Source organism: Oncorhynchus tshawytscha, linkage group LG10 (genome assembly GCF_018296145.1).
Source record: "Oncorhynchus tshawytscha isolate Ot180627B linkage group LG10, Otsh_v2.0, whole genome shotgun sequence".
NCBI classification, from domain to species: Eukaryota; Metazoa; Chordata; class Actinopteri; order Salmoniformes; family Salmonidae; genus Oncorhynchus; species Oncorhynchus tshawytscha.
This window is the reverse complement of record NC_056438.1, coordinates 3,685,267-3,709,899: the sequence shown is the minus strand read 5'-3', so window position 1 is coordinate 3,709,899 and position 24,633 is coordinate 3,685,267. Positions and strand designations below refer to the sequence as shown.

The window sequence follows — 24,633 nt, the reverse complement described above, 5'->3', positions numbered from 1 at the left end:
CTCTCCTCTCTCTCCCCTCCTCTCTCCTCTTTTCATGTCTTCCCCCTCTCTCTCCTCTCTCCCTCCTCTCTCCTCTTTTCATGTCTTCCCCCTCTCTCCCCCTCACCTCTCTCTCCCCCTCTCCTCTCTCCCCCTCCCCTCTCTCCCCTCCTCTCTCCTCTTTTCATGAATTTTCCCCCTGTCTCAGTTGTAAGTCCTACAGAAGTTAGTCACTAATAGCCAATCTGCAGTATTTGTTGTGTTTACTGGTTTAAATTGTGGGTCGGTTTCCTGGTAGGGAGGGAGTACCCACTTTATAATTGCAGGGAGACCCAGCTGAGGTATTGTGGGGAATATCCCAGTTATTTAAACTGAAGAGCCAGAGAGGAAGTAAGACTGAGAGAGAAAAGGGTTTCGAGAGGTTCTAGGACTTTCATTCTGGGTTTAGAGAGAAGGGTTCTAGAACATTCTGGGTTTAGAGACAAGGGTTCTAGAACATTCTGGGTTTAGAGAGAAGGGTTCTAGAACATTCTGGGTTTAGAGAGAAGGGTTCTAGAACATTCTGGGTTTAGAGAGAAGGGTTCTAGAACATTCTGGGTTTAGAGAGAAGGGTTCTAGAACATTCTGGGTTTAGAGAGAAGGGTTCTAGAACATTCTGGGTTTAGAGACAAGGGTTCTAGAACATTCTGGGTTTAGAGACAAGGGTTCTAGAACATTCTGGGTTTAGAGAGAAGGGTTCTAGAACATTCTGGGTTTAGAGACAAGGGTTCTAGAACATTCTGGGTTTAGAGACAAGGGTTCTAGAACATTCTGGGTTTAGAGGGTTCTAGAACATTCTGGGTTTAGAGACAAGGGTTCTAGAACATTCTGGGTTTAGAGACAAGGGTTCTAGAACATTCTGGGTTTAGAGAGAAGGGTTCTAGAACATTCTGGGTTTAGAGACAAGGGTTCTAGAACATTCTGGGTTTAGATAGAAGGGTTCTAGAACTCTCATCCATCCATCCTTGGACTTGCCTAGTTAAATAAAGGTTAAATTAAAAATGAATCAATCCTGACTCTGTCTGTCCCAGGTCCAACCAGGACATAATAGAGGATATTCGCTATGGCAACAGTCAGTCCTACGGAGCGGAGCTTCTTAAAGAGCTGCTCAAACTACTACCTGAGACCGAAGAGGTGAGACACACACACACACACACACACACACACACACACACACACACACACTAAGAGCTGCTCAAACTACTACCTGAGACCGAAGAGGTGAGACACACACACACACACACACTAAGAGCTGCTCAAACTACTACCTGAGACCGAAGAGGTGAGACACACACACAGCACGACAAAACGCACGCGCACGCACACACACACACACACACACACACTCACACACTATGAGCTGCTCAGACTACTACCTGAGACCGAAGAGGTGAGACACACACACAGCACTACAAAACGCACGCGCACACACACACACACACACACACACACACACACACACACACACACACACACACACACACTATGTTGATTCTATGTCCCTGTTTCTTCCTCTCAGGTGAAGAAACTTAAAGCGTTCCGAGGCGACCCCTCTAAACTCTCATTGGCCGATTCCTTCATGTTCCTGCTCACCCAAGTGCCCAGGTGAGAGGTCATGGCATTTAGTGACCTGACCCTAGCCCCACCCTACTTTCTGATTGATTAACATTCCGTATTGAACTATTATGCAAAAGCCAACTGTGTGTCTGTGTGTCTGTGTGTCTGTGTGTCTGTGTGTCTGTGTGTCTGTGTGTCTGTGTGTCTGTGTGTCTGTGTGTAGTTTTGAGGTGCGTATCAAGGCCATGGTACTTAGAGAAGTGTTCCCCCAGCCTGTGAGAACATGAGTCGCGACATTGATGTCCTACGAACCGCCACAAAGGTGAGGTCCCCACCTGTCTCCTCTAAAGGTGAGGTCCCCACCTGTCTCCTCTAAAGGTGAGGTCCCCACTTGTCTCCTCTAAAGGTGAGGTCCCCACCTGTCTCCTCTAAAGGTGAGGTCCCCACTTGTCTCCTCTAAAGGTGAGGTCCCCACCAGTCTCCTCTAAAGGTGAGGTCCCCACCTGTCTCCTCTAAAGGTGAGGTCCCCACCAGTCTCCTCTAAAGGTGAGGTCCCCACCAGTCTCCTCTAAAGGTGAGGTCCCCACCAGTCTCCTCTAAAGGTGAGGTCCCCACCAGTCTCCTCTAAAGGTGAGGTCCCCAAATCCACCTGTCTCCTCTAAAGGTGAGGTTCCTAAATCCACCTGTCTCCTGGGGCGGCAGGGTAGCCTAGTGGTTAGAGTGTTGGACTAGTAACCGGAAGGTTGCAAGTTCAAACCCCCGAGCTGACATGGTACAAATCTGTCGTTCTGCCCCTGAACAGGCAATTTACCCACACTTCCTAGCCCGTCATTGAAAATAAGAATTTGTTCTGAACTGACTTGCCTGGTTAAATAAAGGTAAAAATAAAAAATGTAAAAATATTATTGCTGTGGCTATTATGGTTATTATTATTGCTGTGGTTATTAGTATGGGTATTATTATTATTATTGTTGCGGTTATTAGTATGGTTATTATTAGTATGGTGGTTATTATTATTGTGGTTATTAGTATGGTTATTATTAGTATGGTTATTATTCATATGTTTATTATTAGTATGGTTATTAGTATTTTTATGGTTATTAGTATGGTTATTACTAGTATTGCGGATATTAGTATGGGTATTATTAGTATGGTTATTAGTATTTTTATGGTTATTAGTATGGTTATTATTAGTATGGTTATTAGTATTTTTATGGTTATTAGTATGGTTATTATTAGTATGGGTATTAGTATTTTTATGGTTATTAGTATGGTTATTATTAGTATGGTTATTATGGGTATGATGATTTTTTTTCTGGTTATTATTATTTGTATTTTTTGGGTTATTAGTATGGTTATCATTAGTATGGTTATTAGTATTTTTATGGTTATTAGTATTTTTATGGTTATTAGTATTTTTATGGTTATTGGTATTTTTATGGTTATTAGTATGGTTATTATTGGTATGGTTATTAGTATTTTCATGGTTATTATTATGGTTATTATTAGTATGGTTATTAGTATTTTTATGGTTATTAGTATTTTTATGGGTATTAGTATGGTTATTATTAGTATGGTTATTATTAGTATTTTTATGGTTATTAGCATTTGTATGGCTATTATTAGTATGGTTATTATTAGTATGGTTATTAGTATTTTTATGGTTATTAATATGGTTATTATTATTATGGTCATTATTAGTATGGTTATTAGTATTTTATGGGTATTAGTATGGTTATTATTAGTATGGTTATTATTAGTGTGGTTATTAGTATTTGTATGGTTATTAGCATTTGTATGGTTATTATTAGTATTGTTATTGGTATAGTTATTATTATTAGTATGGTTATTATTAGTATGGTTATTAGCATCTGTATGGCTATTATTAGTATTGTTATTGGTATAGTTATTATTATTAGTATGGTTATTATTAGTATGGTTATTGGTATTAGTATGGTTATTATTAGTATGGTTATTATTAGTATGGTTATTAGTATTAGTATGGTTATTATTAGTATGGTTATTAGTATTTGTATGGTTATTAGCATTTGTATGGTTATTATTAGTATTGTTATTGGTATAGTTATTATTATTAGTATGGTTATTATTAGTATTGTTATTGGTATAGTTATTATTATTAGTATGCTTATTATTAGTATGCTTATTATTAGTATGGTTATTAGCATCTGTATGGTTATTATTACTATTGTTATTGGTATAGTTATTATTATTGGTATGGTTATTATTAGAATGGTTATTAGTATTAGTATGGTTATTATTAGTGTGGTTATTATTAGTATGGTTATTAGTATTTTTATGGGTATTAGTATGGTTATTATTAGTATGATTATTATTAGTATGGTTATTATTAGTATGGTTATTAGTATTTGTATGGTTAATATTAGTATTGTTATTGGTATAGTTATTATTATTAGTACGGTTATTATTAGTATGGTTATTATGGTTATGATGATTATTATTCGGTTATTATTATAATTATGATGATAATGGTTAGTGTTATTATGGTTATTATTATTATTATTTGTGTTATTATTACTATTGGTGTTATTATTATGGCTATTGTTATTGTTATTAGTGTTATTATTATTATTAGTGTTGGTATTATTATTGGTGTTATTATTATTGGTGCTATTATTATTGGTGTTATTATTATGGCTATTGTTATTATTATTCATGTCATTATTATTGGTGTTATTATTGTTATTAGTGTTATTATTATTATTTGTGTTGTTATATTAGTGTTATTATTATTGCTGTTATTATTATTTGTGTTATTATTATTTGTGTTATTATTATTGGTGTTATTATTATTTGTGTTGTTATCATTAGTGTTATTATTATGGCTATTGTTATTATTATTTGTTATTATTATTGGTGTTATTATTACTAGTGTTATTATTATTAGTGTTATTATTATTATTGGTGTTATTATTATTGGTGTTATTATTATTTGTGTTATTATTATTGGTGTTATTATTATTGGTGTTGTTATTATTATTAGTGTTATTATTATTGGTGTTATTATTATTAGTGTTATTATTATTATTTGTGTTATTATTATTGGTGTTATTATTAGTGTTATTATTATTTGTGCTATTATTACTGGTGTTATTATTATTGGTGTTGTTATTATTATTAGTGTTATTATTATTGGTGTTATTATTATTTGTGTTATTATTATTATTTGTGTTATTATTATTGGTGTTATTATTATTAGTGTTATTATTATTGGTGTTATTATTATTAGTGTTATTATTATTTGTGTTATTATTATGGCTATTGTTATTATTATTGGTGTTATTATTATTCGTGTTATTATTATTATTATTAGTCTTATTATTATAGGTGTTATTATTATAGGTGTTATTATTATTGGTGTTATTATTATTAGTGTTATTATTATTAGTGGTATTATTATTGGTGTTATTATTATTGGTGTTGTTATTATTATTTGTGTTATTATTATTGGTGTTATTATTGGTGTTGTTATTATTATTAGTGTTATTATTATTTGTGTTATTATTATTGGTGTTATTATTATTGGTGTTATTATTATTATAAGTGTTATTATTACTAGTGTTATTATTATAAGTGTTATTATTATTGGTGTTGTTATTATTACTAGTGTTATTATTATTATTGGTGTTATTATTATTATAAGTGTTATTATTACTAGTGTTATTATTATAAGTGTTATTATTATCGGTGTTATCAGTGTTATTGTTATTGGTGTTATTATTATTAGTGTTATTATTATTGATGTTATTATTTGTGTTATTATTATTGGTGTTGTTATTATTATTAGTGTTATTATTATGTCTATTGTTATTATTATGATGATGGTTAGTGTTATTATGGTATATTATTATTATTAGTGTTGTTATTATTATTATTATGATTATTCATGTTATTATTGTGGGTATTGTTGTTATTATGATGATGGTTAGTGTTATTATGGGTATTATTATAATACTCTAGGAGTAAACGATGTGAAGGTATTTGAGGATGAACAGGAGTGTTAGTCTCCCCATAAAACCGCTGTCTAATATAAATATCCTGTTCATGGACCTACTCTAACAGATGAGCACTGGTGAGATGCTGCAGCAGATGGATAAATGGAAGAAACCGCTCCCTCTCTTCTCTCTCGTTTTCTCTCTCCGTTAATTCTCGTCCTGTGTCATGCTGAGAGCAGTTTAACGCCTGTCGCCTTTCTTTAACTCTCTCTCCTCTACCCTCTCTCTCTGTCTCCATCTCTCTCTCTCTCTCTCTCTCTTTCTCACTCTCTCTGTCTCCATCTCTCTCTCTCTCCTCTACCTCTCTCTCTCTCTCTCTGTCTCCATCTCTCTCTCTTTCTCTCTCTCTCTGTCTCTCTCTCTCTCTCCTGTCTCTCTCTCTCTACACTCTTTCTCTCTGTCTCTCTCTCTCTCTCTCTGTCTCTCTCTCTCTCTCTCTCTCTCTCTCTCTCTCTCTCTCTCTCTCTCTCCTCCTAGAGCTCCTAGACTGTGAGGAACTTCATGCCATCCTCACCTGGTGCTGCAGGCTGGAAACATCCTCAATGCTGTGAGTCAGAGAGAGAGTGTGTTTGTTACTCCACCAAGGCCCCTGTCTAAAGTTGTTGACTGATTTGATGGTGTCTCTGTCTACAGGGTGGTTATGCTGGTAACGCTGTGGGTTTCAAGCTGTCCTCTCTCCTGTCTCTGGCTGATACCAAGGCCAATAAACCTGGCATGAACCTGCTGCACTTTGTAGCTCTGGTGAGAAGAGGAGAGGTGTCTGTCTGTCTGCCTGTCTGTCTCTCTGTCTGCCTGTCTGTCTCTCTGCCTGTCTATCTGCCTGTCTGTCTATCTGCCTGTCTGTCTATCTGCTGTCTGTCTGCCTCTCTGTCTATCTGTCTGTCTGTCTATCTGCCTGTCTGTCTCTCTGCCTGTCTGTCTATCTGCCTGTCTGTCTATCTATCTGCCTGTCTGTCTGTCTGCCTGTCTGTCTATCTGCCTGTATGTCTATCTGCCTGTTTGTCTATCTGCCTGTTTGTCTATCTGCCTGTCTGTCTGTCTGCCTGTCTGTCTGTCTGCCTGTGTGTCTATCTGCCTGTCTGTCTATCTGCCTGTCTGTCCCTGTCTGTCTATCTGCCTGTCTGTCTGCCTGTATTTGATCTGCCTGTCTGTCTATCTGCCTGTCTGTCTATCTGCCTGTCTGTCTATCTGCCTGTCTGTCTTCTGCCTGTCCTCTATCTGCCTGTCTGTCTATCTGCCTGTCTGTCTAGGCCTGTCTGTCTGGCTGCCTGTCTGTCTATCTGCCTGTAGCTCTGCCTGTCTATCTGCCTGTCTGTCTATCTGCCTGTCTGTCTGTCTGCCTGTCTGTCTATCTGCCTGTCTGTCTATCTGCCTGTATGTCTATCTGCCTGTCTGTCTGTCTGCCTGTCTGTCTATCTGCCTGTCTGTCTATCTGCCTGTATGTCTATCTGCCTGTCTGTCTATCTGCCTGTCTGTCTATCTGCCTGTCTGTCTATCTGCCTGTCTGTCTATCTGCCTGTATGTCTATCTGCCTGTTTGTCTATCTGCCTGTCTGTCTGCCTGTCTGTCTATCTGCCTGTCTGTCTATCTGCCTGTCTGTCTGTCTGCCTGTCTGTCTATCTGCCTGTTTGTCTATCTGCCTGTCTGTCTATCTGCCTGTCTGTCTATCTGCCTGTCTGTCTGCCTGTTTGTCTATCTGCCTGTCTGTCTGCCTGTCTGTCTATCTGCCTGTCTGTCTGTCTGCCTGTCTGTCTATCTGCCTGTCTGTCTATCTGCCTGTCTGTCTATCTGCCTGTCTGTCTATCTGCCTGTCTGTCTATCTGCCTGTCTGTCTGCCTGTCTGTTTATCTGCCTGTCTGTCTATCTGCCTGTCTGTCTGTCTGCCTGTCTGTTTATCTGCCTGTCTGTCTATCTGCCTGTCTGTCTATCTGCCTGTTTGTCTATCTGCCTGTCTGTCCATCTGCCTGTCTGTCCATGTCCTGTCTGTCTGTCTGCCTGTTTGTCTATCTGCCTGTCTGTCTATCTGCCTGTTTGACTATCTGCCTGTCTGTCTGTCTGTGTTGTCTGTCTGTCTATCTGCCTGTCTGTCTGTCTGCCTGTCTGTCTATCTGCCTGTTTGTCTATCTGCCTGTCTGTCTATCTGCCTGTTTGTCTATCTGCCTGTCTGTCTATCTGCCTGTCTGTCTATCTGCCTGTCTGTCTATCTGCCTGTCTGTCTATCTGCCTGTATGTCTATCTGCCTGTCTGTCTGTCTGCCTGTCTGTCTATCTGCCTGTCTGTCTGTCTGCCTGTCTGTCTATCTGCCTGTTTGTCTGTCTGCCTGTTTGTCTATCTGCCTGTCTGTCTATCTGCCTGTCTGTCTGCCTGTCTGTCTATCTGCCTGTTTGTCTGTCTGCCTGTCTGTCTATCTGCCTGTTTGTCTGTCTGCCTGTCTGTCTATCTGCCTGTCTGTCTGTCTGCCTGTCTGTCTATCTGCCTGTTTGTCTTATGTCTGCCTGTCTGTCTATCTGCCTGTTTGTCTGTCTGCCTGTCTGTTTATCTGCCTGTCTGTCTGTCTGCCTGTCTGTCTATCTGCCTGTTTGTCTATCTGCCTGTCTGTCTGTCTGCCTGTCTGTCTATCTGCCTGTCTGTCTATCTGCCTGTCTGTCTATCTGCCTGTCTGTCTATCTGCCTGTATGTCTGTCTTATCTGTCTGTCTGTCTGTCTGCCTGTCTGTCTATCTGTTTGTCTGTCTGTGTTGTCTGTCTGTCTGTCTATCTGCCTGTCTGTCTGTCTGCCTGTTTGTCTATCTGCCTGTCTGTCTGTCTGCCTGTTTGTCTGTGCCTTTTTGTCTATCTGCCTGTTTGTCTATCTGCCTGTCTGTCTATCTGCCTGTTTGTCTGTCTGTTTGTCTATCTGCCTGTCTGTCTGTCTGCCTGTCTGTCTATCTGCCTGTTTGTCTATCTGCCTGTTTGTCTGTCTGCCTGTCTGTCTATCTGCCTGTCTGTCTATCTGCCTGTCTGTCTGTCTGTCTGCCTGTCTGTGTCTGCCTGTATGTCTATCTGCCTGTCTGTCTGTCTGCCTGTCTGTTTATCTGCCTGTTTGTCTATCTGCCTGTATGTCTGTTTATCTGTCTGTCTTCTGCCTGTTTGTCTTCTGTTTGTCTGTATGCCTGTTTGTCTGTCTGCCTGTCTGACTATCTGCCTGTCTGTCTATCTGCCTGTCTGTCTACTGCCTGTTTGTCTATCTGCCTGTTTGTCTATCTGCCTGTTTATCTGTCTGCCTGTCTGTCTATCTGCCTATATACTACTGCTGTCTGTACTACTACACTATATATACTACTGCCTGTATGTCTATCTACACTATCTGTACTATCTGCCTGTCTGTCTATCTGCCTGTCTGTCTATCTGCCTACTGTATATATGCCTGTATGTCTATCTGCCTGTCTGTCTGTCTGCCTGTCTGTTTATCTGCCTGTCTGTCTGTCTGCCTGTCTGTCTATCTGCCTGTTTGTCTATCTGCCTGTTTGTCTATCTGCCTGTCTGTCTATCTGCCTGTCTGTCTATCTGCCTGTCTTCTGTCCCTTCTGGATATCAGTGTATGTCTATCTGCCTGTCTGTCTGTCTGCCTGTCTGTTTATCTGCCTGTCTGTCTATCTGCCTGTAAGTCTGTTTATCTGTCTGTCTGTCTGTCTGCCTGTTTGTCTATCTGTTTGTCTGTCTGCCTGTTTGTCTGTGCCTGTCTGTCATCTGCCTGTCTGTCTATCTGCCTGTTTGTCTATCTGCCTGCCTGTCTGTCTGCCTGTTTGTCTGGGACACTGCCTGTTTGTCTATCTGCCTGGACACTGCCTGTTTGTCTATGCCTGTTTGTCTATCTGCCTGTATGTCTACAGCCTGTCTGAGATCTGCCTGTTTGTCTATGCCTGTCTGTCATCTGCCTGTCTGTCTATCTGCCTGTTTGTCTACTGCCTGTTTGTCTATGCCTGTCTGTCTATCTGCCTGTCTGTCTATCTGCCTGTCTGTCACAGAGAGTCTGTCTATCTGGGACACAGATGTCTATCTGCCTGTCTGTCTATCTGCCTGTCTGTCACTGCCTGTCTGTCTATCTGCCTGTCTGTCTATATGCCTGTCTGGGACATCTGCCTGTCTGTCTATCTGCCTGTCTGTCTATCTGACACAGTCTATCTGCCTGTCTGTCTATCTGCCTGTCTGTCTATCTGCCTGTCTGTCTATCTGCCTGTCTGTCACTGCCTGTCTGTCTGTTTGTGATGACCTGGTCAGGTTCACAGGAAGCACAGAAGAAGGATGATAAACACAGAGAGTTTCCTGGTAAACTTCAGCATGTCAGTAACACAGGTGAGACACAGGACTCTACTACTACACTATATATATACTACTACACTATATATACTACTACACTATATATACTACTACACTAGATATAACTGTGTCTACACTATATATACTACTACACTATATATACTACTACACTATATATACTACTACACTATATATACTACTACACTATATATCTACTACACAGATATCTACTACACTATATATACTGTAAGACTGATCTGACTTCAGTGATCATCATCATGACGTAGTGACTCATTGCTACCATGAACCTTTGTGCCCTGTGACCTTTCACCCTTTCCCTTCAGGATATCAGTGGAGAACGTGGATGCAGAATTCCAGTCGCTGTGACTAGAACGCTCAGTGGAGGAGAACATCCAGGAAGAAATCACTGCTGACTGGAACACTTCTGTTAGGTCAGAACACCAGAATACAGGGACACAGACTAGAACAGGGACACAGAGAAGAGAGAATAAATCACAGGGACACAGAGAAGAGAGAGTTCTATTAGGACTAGGGACACCAGAATAAATCACACTGACAGGGACACAGAGACATCAGAGAGAGAGAACACCAGAATAAACAGGGACACAGACTAGAACATCGAGTTAGTCTAGAACAGGGACACAGAATAAATCACAGGGACATAGAACATCGCTATTAGTCTAGAAGGGACACAGAGAATAAATCAGGAACACAGAACATCGAGAGGACTAGGGACACAGAATAAATCACAGGACAGGGAACATCAGAGAGAGAGTCTAGAACAGGGACACAGAGAAATCAGGGACACAGAGAGAACATCATTCTGTTAGTCTAGGGACACAGAGAATAAATCAGGGACACAGAGAGAGAAGAGATCATTCTGTTAGTCTAGAACACAGAGAATAAATCACACTGAGAGAACATCATTCTGTTAGTCTAGAACACCAGAATAAATCACACTGACTAGAGACATCGTTCTGTTAGTCTAGAACACCAGAAAGAGAGAGAGGACAGGGACACAGAGAGAGAGAGAGAAGAGAGTTCTGAGAGTCAGGGACACCAGAATAAATCACACTGACTAGAACATCATTCTGTTAGTCTAGAACACAGAGAATAGAAGAGGTCAGGAACACAGAGAGAACATCGTTCTGTTAGTCAGAACACAGAATAAATCAGACTGACTCAGAACATCAGAGAGAGTTAGTCTAGAACACCAGAATAAATCAGGGACACAGACTAGAACATCGTTCTGTTAGTCTAGAACACAGAGAATAAATCACACAGACTAGAACATCGTTCTGTTAGTCTAGAACACCAGAATAAATCACACTGACTAGAACATCGTTCTATTAGTCTAGAACACAGAATAAATCACACTGACTGTGAACTTGTTTGTGTGTAGTCTAACAGTGTGTCTCCAGAATAAATCACACTGACAGAACCCTGGCTGTTGTCTAGAACACCAGAATAAATCACACTGACTAGGGAACATTGTTCTGTTAGACTGCGAACACCAGAATAAATCCTTCTGGCTAGAACATCGTTCTGTTCCAAGACTTCTAGAACACCAGAATAAATCACACTGACTAGAACATCGTTCTGTTAGTCTAGAACACCAGAATAAATCACACTGACTAGAACATCATTCTGTTAGTCTAGAACACCAGAATAAATCACACTGACTAGAACATCGTTCTGTTAGTCTAGAACACCAGAATAAATCACACTGACTAGAACATCGTTCTGTTGGTCTAGAACACCAGAATAAATCACACTGACTATAACATCGTTCTGTTAGTCTAGAACACCAGAATAAATCACACTGACTAGAACATCGTTCTGTTAGTCTAGAACACCAGAATAAATCACACTGACTAGAACATCGTTCTGTTAGTCTAGAACACCAGAATAAATCACACTGACTAGAACATCGTTCTGTTAGTCTAGAACACCAGAATAAATCACACTGACTATAACATCGTTCTGTTGGTCTAGAACAAGGTTTCCTCATTGTGATTATACAAACAAGCTGTTCCAGTTGAATAATATTGAAACCTTTGGACTTGAGGAGTATAATATTAACACGGAGTCTCTGCTACTGGTTGTACTGCTACTGGTTGTACTGCTACTGGTTGTACTGCTGTACTGCTACTGCCCCTGGTGTTCAACAAGTGTTGTTACACCTGTATTTACTTTTACACTGTTCTCTCTCTCTCTCTCTCTCTACCGCTCCCCCTCTCTCTACCGCTCCCCTCTCTCTCTCTCTCTCTCTCCCTGCTCCCCTCTCTCTCTCTCTCTCTCTCTCTCTCTCTCTCTCTCTCTCGCCTGCTCCCCCCTCTCTCTCTCTCTCTCTCTCCCCGCTCCCGCTCCCTCTCGCTCTCTACCGCTCCCCCCTCTCTCCTCTACCGCTCCCCCCTCTCTCTCTCCCGCTCCCCCCCTCTCTCTCTCTACCGCTCCCCCCCTCTCTCTCTCTCTCTACCGCTCCCCCTCTCTCTATACCACTCCCCCTCTCTCTCCCGCCCCCCTCTCTCTCTACCGCTCCCCCTCTCTATACCCGCTCTCTCTCTCTCTCTCTCCCCGCCCCCTCTCTCTCTCTACCGCTCCCCCCTCTCTCTCTCTCTCCCCGCCCCCTCTCTCTCTCTACCGCTCCCCCTCTCTCTCTCTCTCTCTCCGCTCCCCCTCTCTCTATACCACTCCCCCTCTCTCTCTACCGCTCCCCCTCTCTCTATACCACTCCCCCTCTCTCTCTACCACTCCCCCTCTCTCTATACCACTCCCCCTCTCTCTCTCTACCGCTCCCCCTCTCTCTATACCACCCCCTCTCTCTCTACTCCCCCTCTCTCTACCGCTCCCCCTCTCTCTCTCCCCCTCTCTCTCTCCCGCTCCCCCTCTCTCTCTACCGCTCCCCCTCTCTCTCTCCCCCGCTCCCCCATCTCTCTCTCCCCTCTCCCCCCCTCTCTCTCTCTCTCTTCCCGCTCCCCCTCTCTCTCTCTTCCCGCTCCCCCCTCTCTCTATACCTCTCTCTCCCTTTTCTTGCTCTCTCTTTCTCAATTTCAATTACATTTCAATTTCAGGAGCTTTATTGCCATGGGGAAACATATGTTAACATTACCAAAACAAGTGAAATAGATAATAAACAAAAGTGAGATAAACAATATAAAATGAAGAGTAAACATTACACTCACAGAAGTCCCAAAAGAATAGAGACATTTCAAACGTCTCTCCCTCCCTCCTCTAGGACAACCTGGAGCGTGAGCTGAAGGAGGCGTCTCATCGTTGGATACAGGAGCTCGGGGAGAAACGGGCGAGCGGAGAGGAGGTGGGCGGGGTCTTCGGAATGCGCAGCAGCGAGACAGACATAGAGGTGGCCCTATCCCAGGAGGAGGGGCTTATCGAGCTTCTCAAGTCCTGCCCATGCTCGCCGCACAGCCCCCAGATTGCACTGGGGCGTTCCGGAAGCGTCCGCCGTTCTCGCGGCTCTGCGTCCGCCGCGGCTGACCGTCAACTGACTAGCCTGCTAACTCTAGGCATCACCTCTGACCTTCAGGTCGTAGGGGGTCACCGAATCCCGGGAGGCGATTATGGAGGGGGCCGAGCAGCGGGATTCCTCCCCATGAGGTCACCTGAAACTGGGCTGAGGATTCCCAACATCTCCCCTCTGACCAGACTTCAGACCCAGGGACCTGCGGGTCACACTCAACCCCAGAACCAGCACCCTCAGGTGGACTGGCCTGGTCCCCCCTCCTCTATACCCACCTCCCTAGGACCGAGGCATCAACCTCAACCTGGCATCAACTCAAATCACAGCCCTCAGACAGCAACCATTGACCACAAACCTAGCACAGACCTGAACCCGACCCCTGACCCTGACAACAACCACAACCAACCCAGTGGTCTGACCGTCAACCTTGAACAACACACTCTGGTTCCTAAGCTCCGAGTGTTCGACCTCGTCTTGACCCCTCACGGTCACGACCAGGGAGATGTCGTCACCGACACAGACCTGGAGAAGGAGATTCCCAGAGACTCTATCCTCACGGATACCCAGGAGAATTCCCAAGGGCGTTCTGAGGGGTGGGAACAGAGGGAGAAAGAGGTGGATGAGAAGGGGAGGATGGTGGCTGCAGGGATAGTGAATGAGGAGCCTGCTGTGGGTGACCTAGAGGAGGAGAGGGGAGAACAGGAGGAGGAGAAGAGGGGAGAACAGGAGGAGGAGAGAGAGGAGGAGGAGAAGAGGGGAGAACAGGAGGAGGAGAAGAGGGGAGAACAGGAGGAGGAGAAGGGGGGAGAGCAGGAGGAGGAGAAGGGTGTGTCTCGGACAGAGACGTTGACTACAGATTCTCGTACTGATCCATCTCTGTCCACAGCTATTACAGACCTCTCCTCACACGCACAGAGCGGTGATAACTCCACACACGCCGACGAGGCTGAGAGTCCAACACACCAGGTGTCCACTTCTTCTATGGGGGAGTCCCCAGCCAATAGCATGCCTTCAGAATCTCAACCCACCAATGAGTACTCAGTGCCTGTTTCCTCCGATGAGTCATCGGTTCCAGCAGTGTCTACCTCCACCAATGGGCTGCCTGCGTCAGTCACCGGTGGTGCCTCTGATAGGTCAGCCCAGGGTACGAATCCCACGACCAGTCAGGTCTCTAAGCCTTCCAGACCCCCCTCTGCCACCACCACCACCAGTGGGCGAAAAGCTGTCATCCGCACCCTCAACTCCTCAGAGAACCAGGGCATGAGGCGTGTGGTCCCTATCTTCAAGGCCAGTCGACATGGCTCGATCCCGGGTAAACAGGTGGAGAAACTCCCTGGCCACCAGAGCTCTGGTCCACGGACCACCACCACCACCACCTCCTCCTCTAACCCAGCCAACTGCTCTCTTAGACGGGCAGAGAGGAGCTCCGCCACACCCCGTCGCAGTAGCCTCCAGGTCGACGACCCCAAGGCCAAGTCTGTGACCACCACGGGTGTCCACGGCAGTGCCCGAGACCAACCCCAACCTTCCACCCTCCAGAGGAAGCCGTCCTTCCGAAAGCCTCTCCGCCCCGTCGCCCCCAGACCGCCTCCAGAGGAAAAGATGTGCCGTTCCACCCTCCGAGCCCTCGCCGCCGCCGGTGGGGCTGTTCCAACAGCGGGGGGTGGAGGAGGTAACAGCCTCAGTGCCCCCCGACCCCCTCCCACCGTGGAGGTGTCTCCAACCCCACCCCCTCCCTGGATTTGCCCGAAATACAGCCGCTTCCTCTTTCAGACGGACCACTCTCCCCCCGGGAGTACCCTCGCCACCTCTAAAAACTCCCCCGTTCCTCCCCTGTCCCCTCTCCCGGACCCTCACCCCTCAGCCGGGCGGGGTCGTTGAGACACCACAGGGTGGCCCCCGCGGGCCCCCCAGGCACAGACAACCCCATCAGGAGAACACAAAGTATCAAGGGACCCCTGCCCCCACAGACCCTCCCTGACTCGCTGGCGCAGCCTAAAGGGCATGCTGGGAAAAACAGCAGCACTTTCCCTGACAAGTCCACCCACCTCAGAGACTCCAGTAAAGCACTGAAACCCACCTGGAGATAGAGGCCTAGTTCCAATACCGACAACATACTTCCTTTTCCCCGGCCTAGTTCCAATACCGACAACATACTTCCTTTTCCCCGGCCTAGTTCCAATACCGACAACATACTTCCTATTCCCCGGCCTCGTTCCAAAACCGACAACATACTTCCTTTTCCCGGCCTAGTTCCAATACTGACAACATACTTCCTTTTCCCGGCCTAGTTCCAATACCGACAACATACTTCCTTTTCCCGGCCTAGTTCCAATACCGACAACATACTTCCTTTTCCCGGCCTAGTTCCAATACCGACAACATACTTCCTTTTCCCGGCCTAGTTCCAATACCGACAACATACTTCCTTTTCCACGGCCTAGTTCCAATACCGACAACATACTTCCTTTTCCACGGCCTAGTTCCAATACCGACAACATACTTCCTTTTCCACGGCCTAGTTCCAATACCGACAACATACTTCCTTTTCCCCGGCCTAGTTCCAATACCGACAACATACTTCCTTTTCCCCGGCCTAGTTCCAATACCGACAACATACTTCCTTTTCCCGGCCTAGTTCCAATACCGACAACATACTTCCTTTTCCCCGGCCTAGTTCCAATACCGACAACATACTTCCTTTTCCCCGGCCTAGTTCCAATACCGACAACATACTTCCTTTTCCCGGCCTAGTTCCAATACCGACAACATACTTCCTTTTCCCCGGCCTAGTTCCAATACCGACAACATACTTCCTTTTCCCCGGCCTAGTTCCAATACCGACAACATACTTCCTTTTCCCGGCCTAGTTCCAATACCGACAACATACTTCCTTTTCCCGGCCTAGTTCCAATACCGACAACATACTTCCTTTTCCCGGCCTAGTTCCAATACCGACAACATACTTCCTTTTCCCGGCCTAGTTCCAATACCGACAACATACTTCCTTTTCTCCCGGCCTAGTTCCAATATTGATGACATATCTCTTTTCCAATACAAACCACATGCCACATTACTTATGCAACATATCTTATTTTCTCCAGATCTACAGGGTCATACTTTCAAAAAAAATAATTCCAAATAGAAGAAAGGACTTTTTTCCCGATGTAAATTAAGTCTAGATTTGTATTTGTTTTGTGATCGTGATTTATCTATCTCTACATAATGTTGTCATTGTATGAAAGAAACCTTTTTCTACATCCCAAATAACCCTTCTATTTGCTTTATAGTGCAACATACTTCTTTTCCAGGGCCCATAGGGCTCCAATACTATGTACAAATACTTCCATTTCCCGGACCTAGTTCCAATATTGATGACTGTATCTCTTGTTCCAATTCAAACCACATGCCACATTACTTATGCTAACACCCTTATGTTCTCCAGATCTTCTGGGTCTGTAGACTTTCAAAAAAATAATATAGAAATAGAATGAAAGGACTTTTCTAAAAGATGTAAATTAAGTCTAGATTTGTATTTGTTTTGTGATTGATTTATCTATCTCTACATAATGTTGTCATTGTATGAAAGAAACCTTTTCTTCATCCCAAATAACCCCTCTATTTGCTTTATAGTGCACTCCTTTAACCAGGTGAGCTGGGCTATAGGATCAGTTTAGGCTTCAGCCAACCTGTGGGGCCTGATCCGTCATGAAGTTTGATTCAAGCTGTGTTTTCTGTTCCCGGATTTGTTTTGTATTCAGCCAACTCTGATGTATCAATTGTCATGTTCTGGGTCTGTAGTCATAAAGCCTCTCCTAGTAGGTGAGCTGATCTAGGATCAGTTTAGGCTTCAGCCAACCTGTCCGGGGCCTGTATTCATAAAGCCTCTCCTAGTAGGAGAGCTGATCTAGGATCAGTTTGTGCTTCAGCCAACCTGTCCGGGGCCTGTATTCATAAAGCCTCTCCTAGTAGTAGAGCTGATCTAGGATCAGGTCCCCCTTTTTGTATATAATCATCTAATTCATTGGTTGCATTAAAACAGGCAGACCGATTCGGATATTTTGCCCAGTCAAAAGACCAATTATTGCCAAATAGATCAGAATTGGGCTGCCTGTGGAAAACGCGGCCACCGTGATCTAAAAGACTCATCTGATCCTAGATCAGCTCTCCTACTAGGAGAGGCTTTATGACTACAGGCCCAGAACAGGTTGGCTGAAGCACAAACTGATCTGGGACCTGGCTGTTTGTATATTTGATTAATGATACAATGAATAAACGTGTACATGTCAACCACTAGAGATGTTGTCTGTGTGTGAAATGGCCCCCTGGTTAAGGGTAGAGCCCTAGATAGGGACTCATTAAATATACTTCACCTTGGCAAGTCAATGACAGCCTACAGTGGGTTACCTGCTCTAACCACTAGGCTCTAACCACTAGGCTACCTGCTCTAACCACTAGGCTACCTGTGTCTAACCACTAGGCTACCTGCTATAACCACTTGGCTACCTGCCTCTAACCACTAGGCTACCTGCCTCTAACCACTAGGCTACCTGCTTTAACCACTAGGCTACCTGTGTCTAACCACTAGGCTACCTGCTCTAACCACTACCTGGCTACCTGCCTCTAACCACTAGGCTCTAACCACTAGGCTACCTGCTCTAACCACTAGGCTACCTGCTCTAACCACTAGGCTACCTGCTCTAACCACTAGGCTACCTGCTCTAACCACTAGGCTACCTGTGTCTAACCACTAGGCTACCTGCTCTAACCACTAGGCTACCTGCCTCTAACCACTAGGCTACCTGCCTCTAACCACTAGGCTACCTGCCTGCTAACCACTAGGCTACCTGCCTTAACCACTAGGCTACCTGCCTCTAACCACTGGGCTACCTGCCTCTAACCACTAGGCTACCTGCTCTAACCACTAGGCTACCTGCCTCTAACCACTAGGCTACCTGCTCTAACCACTAGGCTACCTGCTCTAACCACTAGGCTACCTGCTCTAACCACTAGGCTACCTGCCTCCACTAACCACTGGGCTACCTGCCTAACCACTAGGCTACCTGCTCTAACCACTAGGCTACCTGTCTCTAACCACTAGGCTACCTGCCTCTAACCACTAGGCTACCTGCTCTAACCACTAGGCTCTAACCACTAGGCTACCTGCTCTAACCACTAGGCTACCTGCTCTAACCACACTAGGCTACCTGCTCTAACCACTAGGCTACCTGCTCTAACCACTAGGCTACCTGCTCTAACCACTAGGCTACCTGCCTCTAACCACTAGGCTACCTGCCTCTAACCACTAGGCTACCTGCCTCTAACCACTGGGCTACCTGCCCTAACCACTAGGCTACCTGCTCTAACCACTAGACTACCTGCTCTAACCACTAGGCTACCTGCCTCTAACCACTAGGCTACCTGCCTCTAACCACTAGGCTCTAACCACTGCTCTAACCACTAGGCTACCTGCTCTAACCACTAGACTACCTGCTCTAACCACTAGGCTACCTGCTCTAACCACTAGGCTACCTGCTCTAACCACTAGGCTACCTGCTCTAACCACTAGGCTACCTGCTCTAACCACTAGACTACCTGCTCTAACCACTAGGCTACCTGCTCTAACCACTAGGCTACCTGCTCTAACCACTAGGCTCTAACCACTAGGCTACCTGCTCTAACCACTAGGCTACCTGCTGTGTTTTTCACAAGGGGCTTTTCTAAGAGTCTGGTTTTCAACAGAAACATTATATTGTTAAAATAATTCTTAAAATAGCTTTGTATTATAGTTTGTCCATAGTTGTTTTTTACATTTTGTAAATCATATATATATTTTTAAACAGCTTATTCCGCTCTCCAATGCTGCTCTCCGTCTCTCACACAGTGACTTATAAAAAACGCATGAATAGTTTTGAACGTGATAGATATACTAGGTCATAATGGATTGAGTCTTGAGACTGGGAGAGAGTTTGACTATTCAAAATTCTTCCAAATAAAGTTTTTCATGTCAATATAAGCTTGTCGGTGTAAGTTTATTTTGTCAGATAACCATGACATCTGTCATATCAGATCCTACTGGATACGTTTAATATATTTGATTGAATTCTAATAATTTGCCCAAACTTCAGAGAAAATCTTCCACCTTGTGGCGTGTGTCATAACAAGGCGCCAGAGAGGGTGACCCCGACGTGACGTCATCACAGCACGCCAACCCGTTTGGGTTTTTCTTGCAGAAGATAAAAGAGACTGAAAAGTGTCTCTTTCTCCGACCTATACGAGCGTTTTATGTTTCTCTGTAGACTCCATGCCCATTCGCCGTCTGATGAACGGTTGATAGCGTATTTTACGGGGGGAAAAAGGGGCCAAAATCAGATTTATTTCGAGTGCAAAGACTGGATAAAACGCCACTGTACTTGCAACAACGGCCATCTGTTTTCGGTGAAGGTGAGTTTACTTGTGTGTTTAGATGGAAAGCAACGAGTAAGCGAAGTGTCCACGAATTGCTTGTCGAGCTAAGTAGCTAGCTGTGTTAAAGATAAGCGGTAACTTAGCGATGACCGTCAACCGTGTGCATGCCCAGGTTAGCCTCAACTTCTAAGCTTAGACTTCAACTGGATGTTTGACTGTTTTATGCATTTTATACAACAAATCGCACGCTGAACCTCACACAATCTAACGCACGTTATTTGTTTGTTTGTTTCTCAACGCGTGGGAAACAACATGCAACCCCCAACACACGTGCGCAGGTGCATTGCCCCAATATCTCGTGGTCAGGGGAACAACTTTCTGCCTCCTGAATGAAGTAATCCTCCGGTGGGTTTTAGGAGTACTTTTAAAATCTCTAACCCCCCCTCCCTCCCTCTCTCTTGTCCCAGTTTTATCGACCAGGATGCCCCAGCCCTCTTCTCCCATCTGAAGACGGTAGGACAGTAGTCTGGAGATGAAGCAGGATCCATTGACCAAGGGTGGTAACACCGCCACATCCTGTCCAGGAAGGCTAGACTCTATTGGGGTAATGATGCTAGCCAGCACCCACTCCTCCACTTCCTCCCTCTCTTCCTCCATCTCTTCTTCATCCTCCCTGCAGGTAGAAAAGAGAAAGGGAGATGAGTTCATTTGTCGAGAGGAAGAAGAAGGGGAGGTGGTCAGCGTTGCTATAGTGACCATAGCGGAGGAGTCCTGCCCTTCCGAACCGTTTGGAACTGTCGCCCACGGGAGGTAGCAGCCAATGAGAGTGGGGTGAGGGATGGAGACTGCCAATCAAAACCAACCAAAGTACCCAAACTGAAGAAGAGGAGAAGCTTGAGGTGGAAGGAGAAGGAGGAGAGGAGGGTGTAAAAGAGAAGGAGCAGGGAGAGGAGGAGGAAGAGATGGCTGAAGATGAGAGTGACCATTCTGCCCTGTTGGAGGAGGAGGATGATGAAGGAAGGAACCAGGTGTTTGTCTCTGATGACAACTTGGGGTTGTCGGACAGTCTGACCCCTGGAAAACCAACACTCCTCAACATCAAGGTAAGAAAACGCCCCTCCCCTCTAGTCTAATTCAGAGTCCAAGAGAGCGATAACGCGGCGCACCGTTGTGACGTAGCTACGCGGCTCTGAGACCGCTGTTCACGAGGGATGCACGGACCGCGCACCGCCCCGAAATGACCAACCAAAGCTCATCTGGGGCGTCCTTTATTCGTAGTTGTTTGTGTTGTGTGTTGACAGTTGGATACAGAACTTGAGCTCCTCTGAGAATGAGAACAGAATGAAATCCAACGGTCCAGTATTCTAGAACACCGCTGTGCCCTTCCGGAACATGTTTTTAGATTCTGATGAGCACGTCACACGGGTCCGTTTCCAGCCAGACGACACGGCAGGTCTCAGAGAGCTGTTTAAACACATCATAATAATGTATTACCATCTGATGGGCGACGGCTCAGTCGATGATGTGGCACGCACCCTTTGGTGGGCGCAATGCAACGCCTGCGCATCTAGTCGGGCAGGAAGTTGACCAATGGTGTATGTTCTAAACAGGAACTGGTTCGTTACTGTGGGTTTTAAACAGGAACTGGTCTAGTGACTGGGGGTTCTAGACAGGAACTGGTCTAGTGACTGGGGGTTCTAGACAGGAACTGGTCTAGTGACTGGGGGTTCTAGATGGGAACTGGGGGGGGTTCTAGACGGGAACTGGACCGTGACTGGGGGTTTTAAACAGGAACTGGACCGTGACTGGGGGTTCTAGACAGGAACTGGACCGGGAACTGGTCTAGTGACTGGGGGTTCTAGACAGGAACTGGTCTAGTGACTGGGGGTTCTAGACTGGGGGTTCTAGGAACTGGTCTAGTGACTGGGGGTTCTAGGGGTTCTAGACGGGAACTGGTCCGTGACTGGGGGGTTCTAGACGGGAACTGGTCTAGTGACTGGGGGTTCTGTTCTAGACGGGGGTTCTGGACGGGAACTGGTCTAGTGACTGGGGTTCTGCTGAATGAAGTGAGCAGCTCTTCTGATGGTAATGAGCTGCCTCCTAGTGACTGGGGGTTCTGAAGGGATGGTCTTGACAGCCAACCTGCCCCTCTATTGGCTGAAGGTCTAGGACTGGGGGTTACAGCCCCTGGACGGGAACTGGTCTATGACTGGGGGTTCTGAAGGAACTGGTCTAGTGACTGGGGGTTCTGGACAGCCCTGGACGGGAACTCTATTGGCCGAACTGGTCAGGTCTAGTGACTGGGGGTTCTGGACGGGAACTGGTCTAGTGACTGGGGGTTCTGGACGGGACACCCAAACTGCCCCTCTATTGGCTGAAGCTGCCTCCCTAGGGTGGTATTACAGCCCCTGACCCTCTATTGGCTGAAGCATGGTATTACAGACCCCTCTATTGGCTGAAGCAGGGTATTACACCCAACCTGCCCCTCTATTGGCTGAAGCATGGTATTACAGCCAACCTGCCCCTCTATTGGCTGACACATGGTATTACAGCCCTCTATTGGCTGAAGCAGGGTATTACAGCCCCTGTATTGGCTGAAGCATGGTATTACAGCCCCCTCTATTGGCTGAAGCATGGTATTACAGCCCCTCTATTGGCTGAAGCATGGTATTATAGCCCCTCTATTGGCTGAAGCTGGGTATTACAGCCAACCTGCCCCTCTATTGGCTGAAGCATGGTATTACAGCCCCCCCCTCTATTGGCTGAAGCAGGGTATTACAGCCCCCTCTATTGGCTGAAGCAGGGTATTACAGCCAACCTGCCCTCTTGGCTGAAGCATGGTATTACAGCCCCCTCTATTGGCTGAAGCAGGGTATTACACCCAACCTGCCCCTCTATTGGCTGAAGCAGGGTATTACAGCCCCCTCTATTGGCTGAAGCATGGTATTACAGCCCCCTCTATTGGCTGAAGCATGGGTATTACAGCCCATTGGCCTGCCCCAACCTGCCCCTCTATTGGCTGAAGCAGGGTATTACAGCCCCCTCTATTGGCTAAAGCAGGGTATTACAGCCCCCTCTATTGGCTGAAGCCCCTCTATGGTATTACAGCCCCCTCTATTGGCTGAAGCAGGGTATTACAGCCCCCCCCTCTATTGGCTGAAGCATGGTATTATAGCCCCCTCTATTGGCTGAAGCTGGGTATTACAGCCAACCTGCCCCTCTATTGGCTGAAGCAGGGTATTGGCTGACAGCCCCCTCTATTGGCTGAAGCAGGGTATTACAGCCCCCTCTATTGGCTGAAGCAGGGTATTACAGCCAACCTGCCCCTCTATTGGCTGAAGCAGGGTATTACAGCCCCCTCTATTGGCTGAAGCAGGGTATTACAGCCCCCTTACTGAAGCATGGTATTACCCCCCTCTATTGGCTGAAGCATGGTATTACAGCCCCCTCTATTGGCTGAAGCAGGGTATTACAGCCCCCTCTATTGGCTGAATCAGGGTATTACAGCCCCCTCTATTGTCTGAAGCAGGGTATTACAGCCCCCTCTATTGGCTGAAGCAGGGTATTACAGCCCCCTCTATTGGCTGACGCATGGTATTTTACTGGCAGGTCCAACGTGTTTATGATGTATAGTGCCTCCATGCATGGGGCTGTGCTTTTAAAGGGGCTGTCTGTATTTAAAAAAATATATATATGAGGGAGCGAGAGGAGGACAGAGAGAGAGACAGTGTATAGAACTCCAGGCAGTAAGAATTCCATCAAGTCATTCTGAGATTCTTACAGGCCCTGAGGATACAGAGAACGTTCCTACAATAACACTGCTGACTGCTGTTTTCGCCTTCTGAGTGAGAAGAAGCTCCACCATCAAATCAAATTTATTTATATAGCCCTTCATACATCAGCTGATATCTCAAAGTGCTGTACAGAAACCCAGCCTAAAACCCCAAACAGCAAGCAATGCAGGTGTAGAAGCACGGTGGCTAGGAAAAACTCCCTAGAAAGGCCAAAACCTAGAAAGAAACCTAGAGAGGAACCAGGCTATGTGGGGTGGCCAGTCCTCTTCTGGCTGTGCCGGGTGGAGATTATAACAGAACATGGCCAAGATGTTCAAATGTTCATAAATGACCAGCATAGTCGTATAATAATAAGACAGAACAGTTGAAACTGGAGCAGCAGCACGGTCAGGTGGACTGGGGACAGCAAGGAGTCATCATGTCAGGTAGTCCTGGGGCATGGTCCTAGGGCTCAGGTCCTCCCAGAGAGAGAGAGAGCGAGAGAGAGAGAATTAGAGAACGCACACTTAGATTCACACAGGACACCGAATAGGACAGGAGAGGTACTCCAGATATAACAAACTGACCCCAGCCCCCGACACATAAACTACTGCAGCATAAATACTGGAGGCTGAGACAGGAGGGGTCAGGAGACACTGTGGCCCCATCCGAGGACACCCCCAGACAGGGCCAAACAGGAAGGATATAACCCCACCCACTTTGCCAAAGCACAGCCCCCACACCACTAGAGGGATATCTTCAACCACCAACTTACCATCCTGAGACAAGGCTGAGTATAGCCCACAAAGATCTCCGCCAACTAGCATAGCCATGTCAGCAAATGACTGCTGTTTGAACAGACACACACACACCCGATTTGGTCATTAGGCTCCCGAGTGGTGCATCGGTCTCAGGCGCGTCACCACAGTCCCTGGTTCGAGTCCAGCCTGTATCACATCCGGCCGTGATGGAAGAGTCCCATTGGGCGGCGCACAATTGACCCAGCGTTGCCCGGGTTTGGCCGGTGTAGGCCGGGTTTGGCC

General features: G+C 45.7%; 1 protein-coding gene and 1 long non-coding RNA gene across 2 annotated transcripts; both read left to right on the top strand.

Annotated features, from left to right (window-relative positions):
- Nucleotides 1-1,049: 1,049 nt before the first annotated feature.
- Nucleotides 1,050-2,333, top strand: LOC121847382 (FH2 domain-containing protein 1-like; the record flags this gene model as incomplete). The annotated part of the gene is given in 3 exon segments (XM_042328020.1): nucleotides 1,050-1,152; nucleotides 1,538-1,623; nucleotides 1,799-2,333. Coding segments are annotated over 3 exon segments (253 nt in total), but the record flags the coding sequence as incomplete, so codon positions are not given.
- Nucleotides 2,334-6,120: 3,787 nt separating this feature from the next.
- LOC121847381 lies at nucleotides 6,121-9,901 on the top strand. Its single transcript, XR_006084250.1, has 3 exons — nucleotides 6,121-6,156; nucleotides 6,243-6,350; nucleotides 9,877-9,901. It is a non-coding gene; the product is annotated as an uncharacterized LOC121847381 (long non-coding RNA).
- The last annotated feature ends 14,732 nt before the right edge of the window (nucleotides 9,902-24,633 follow it).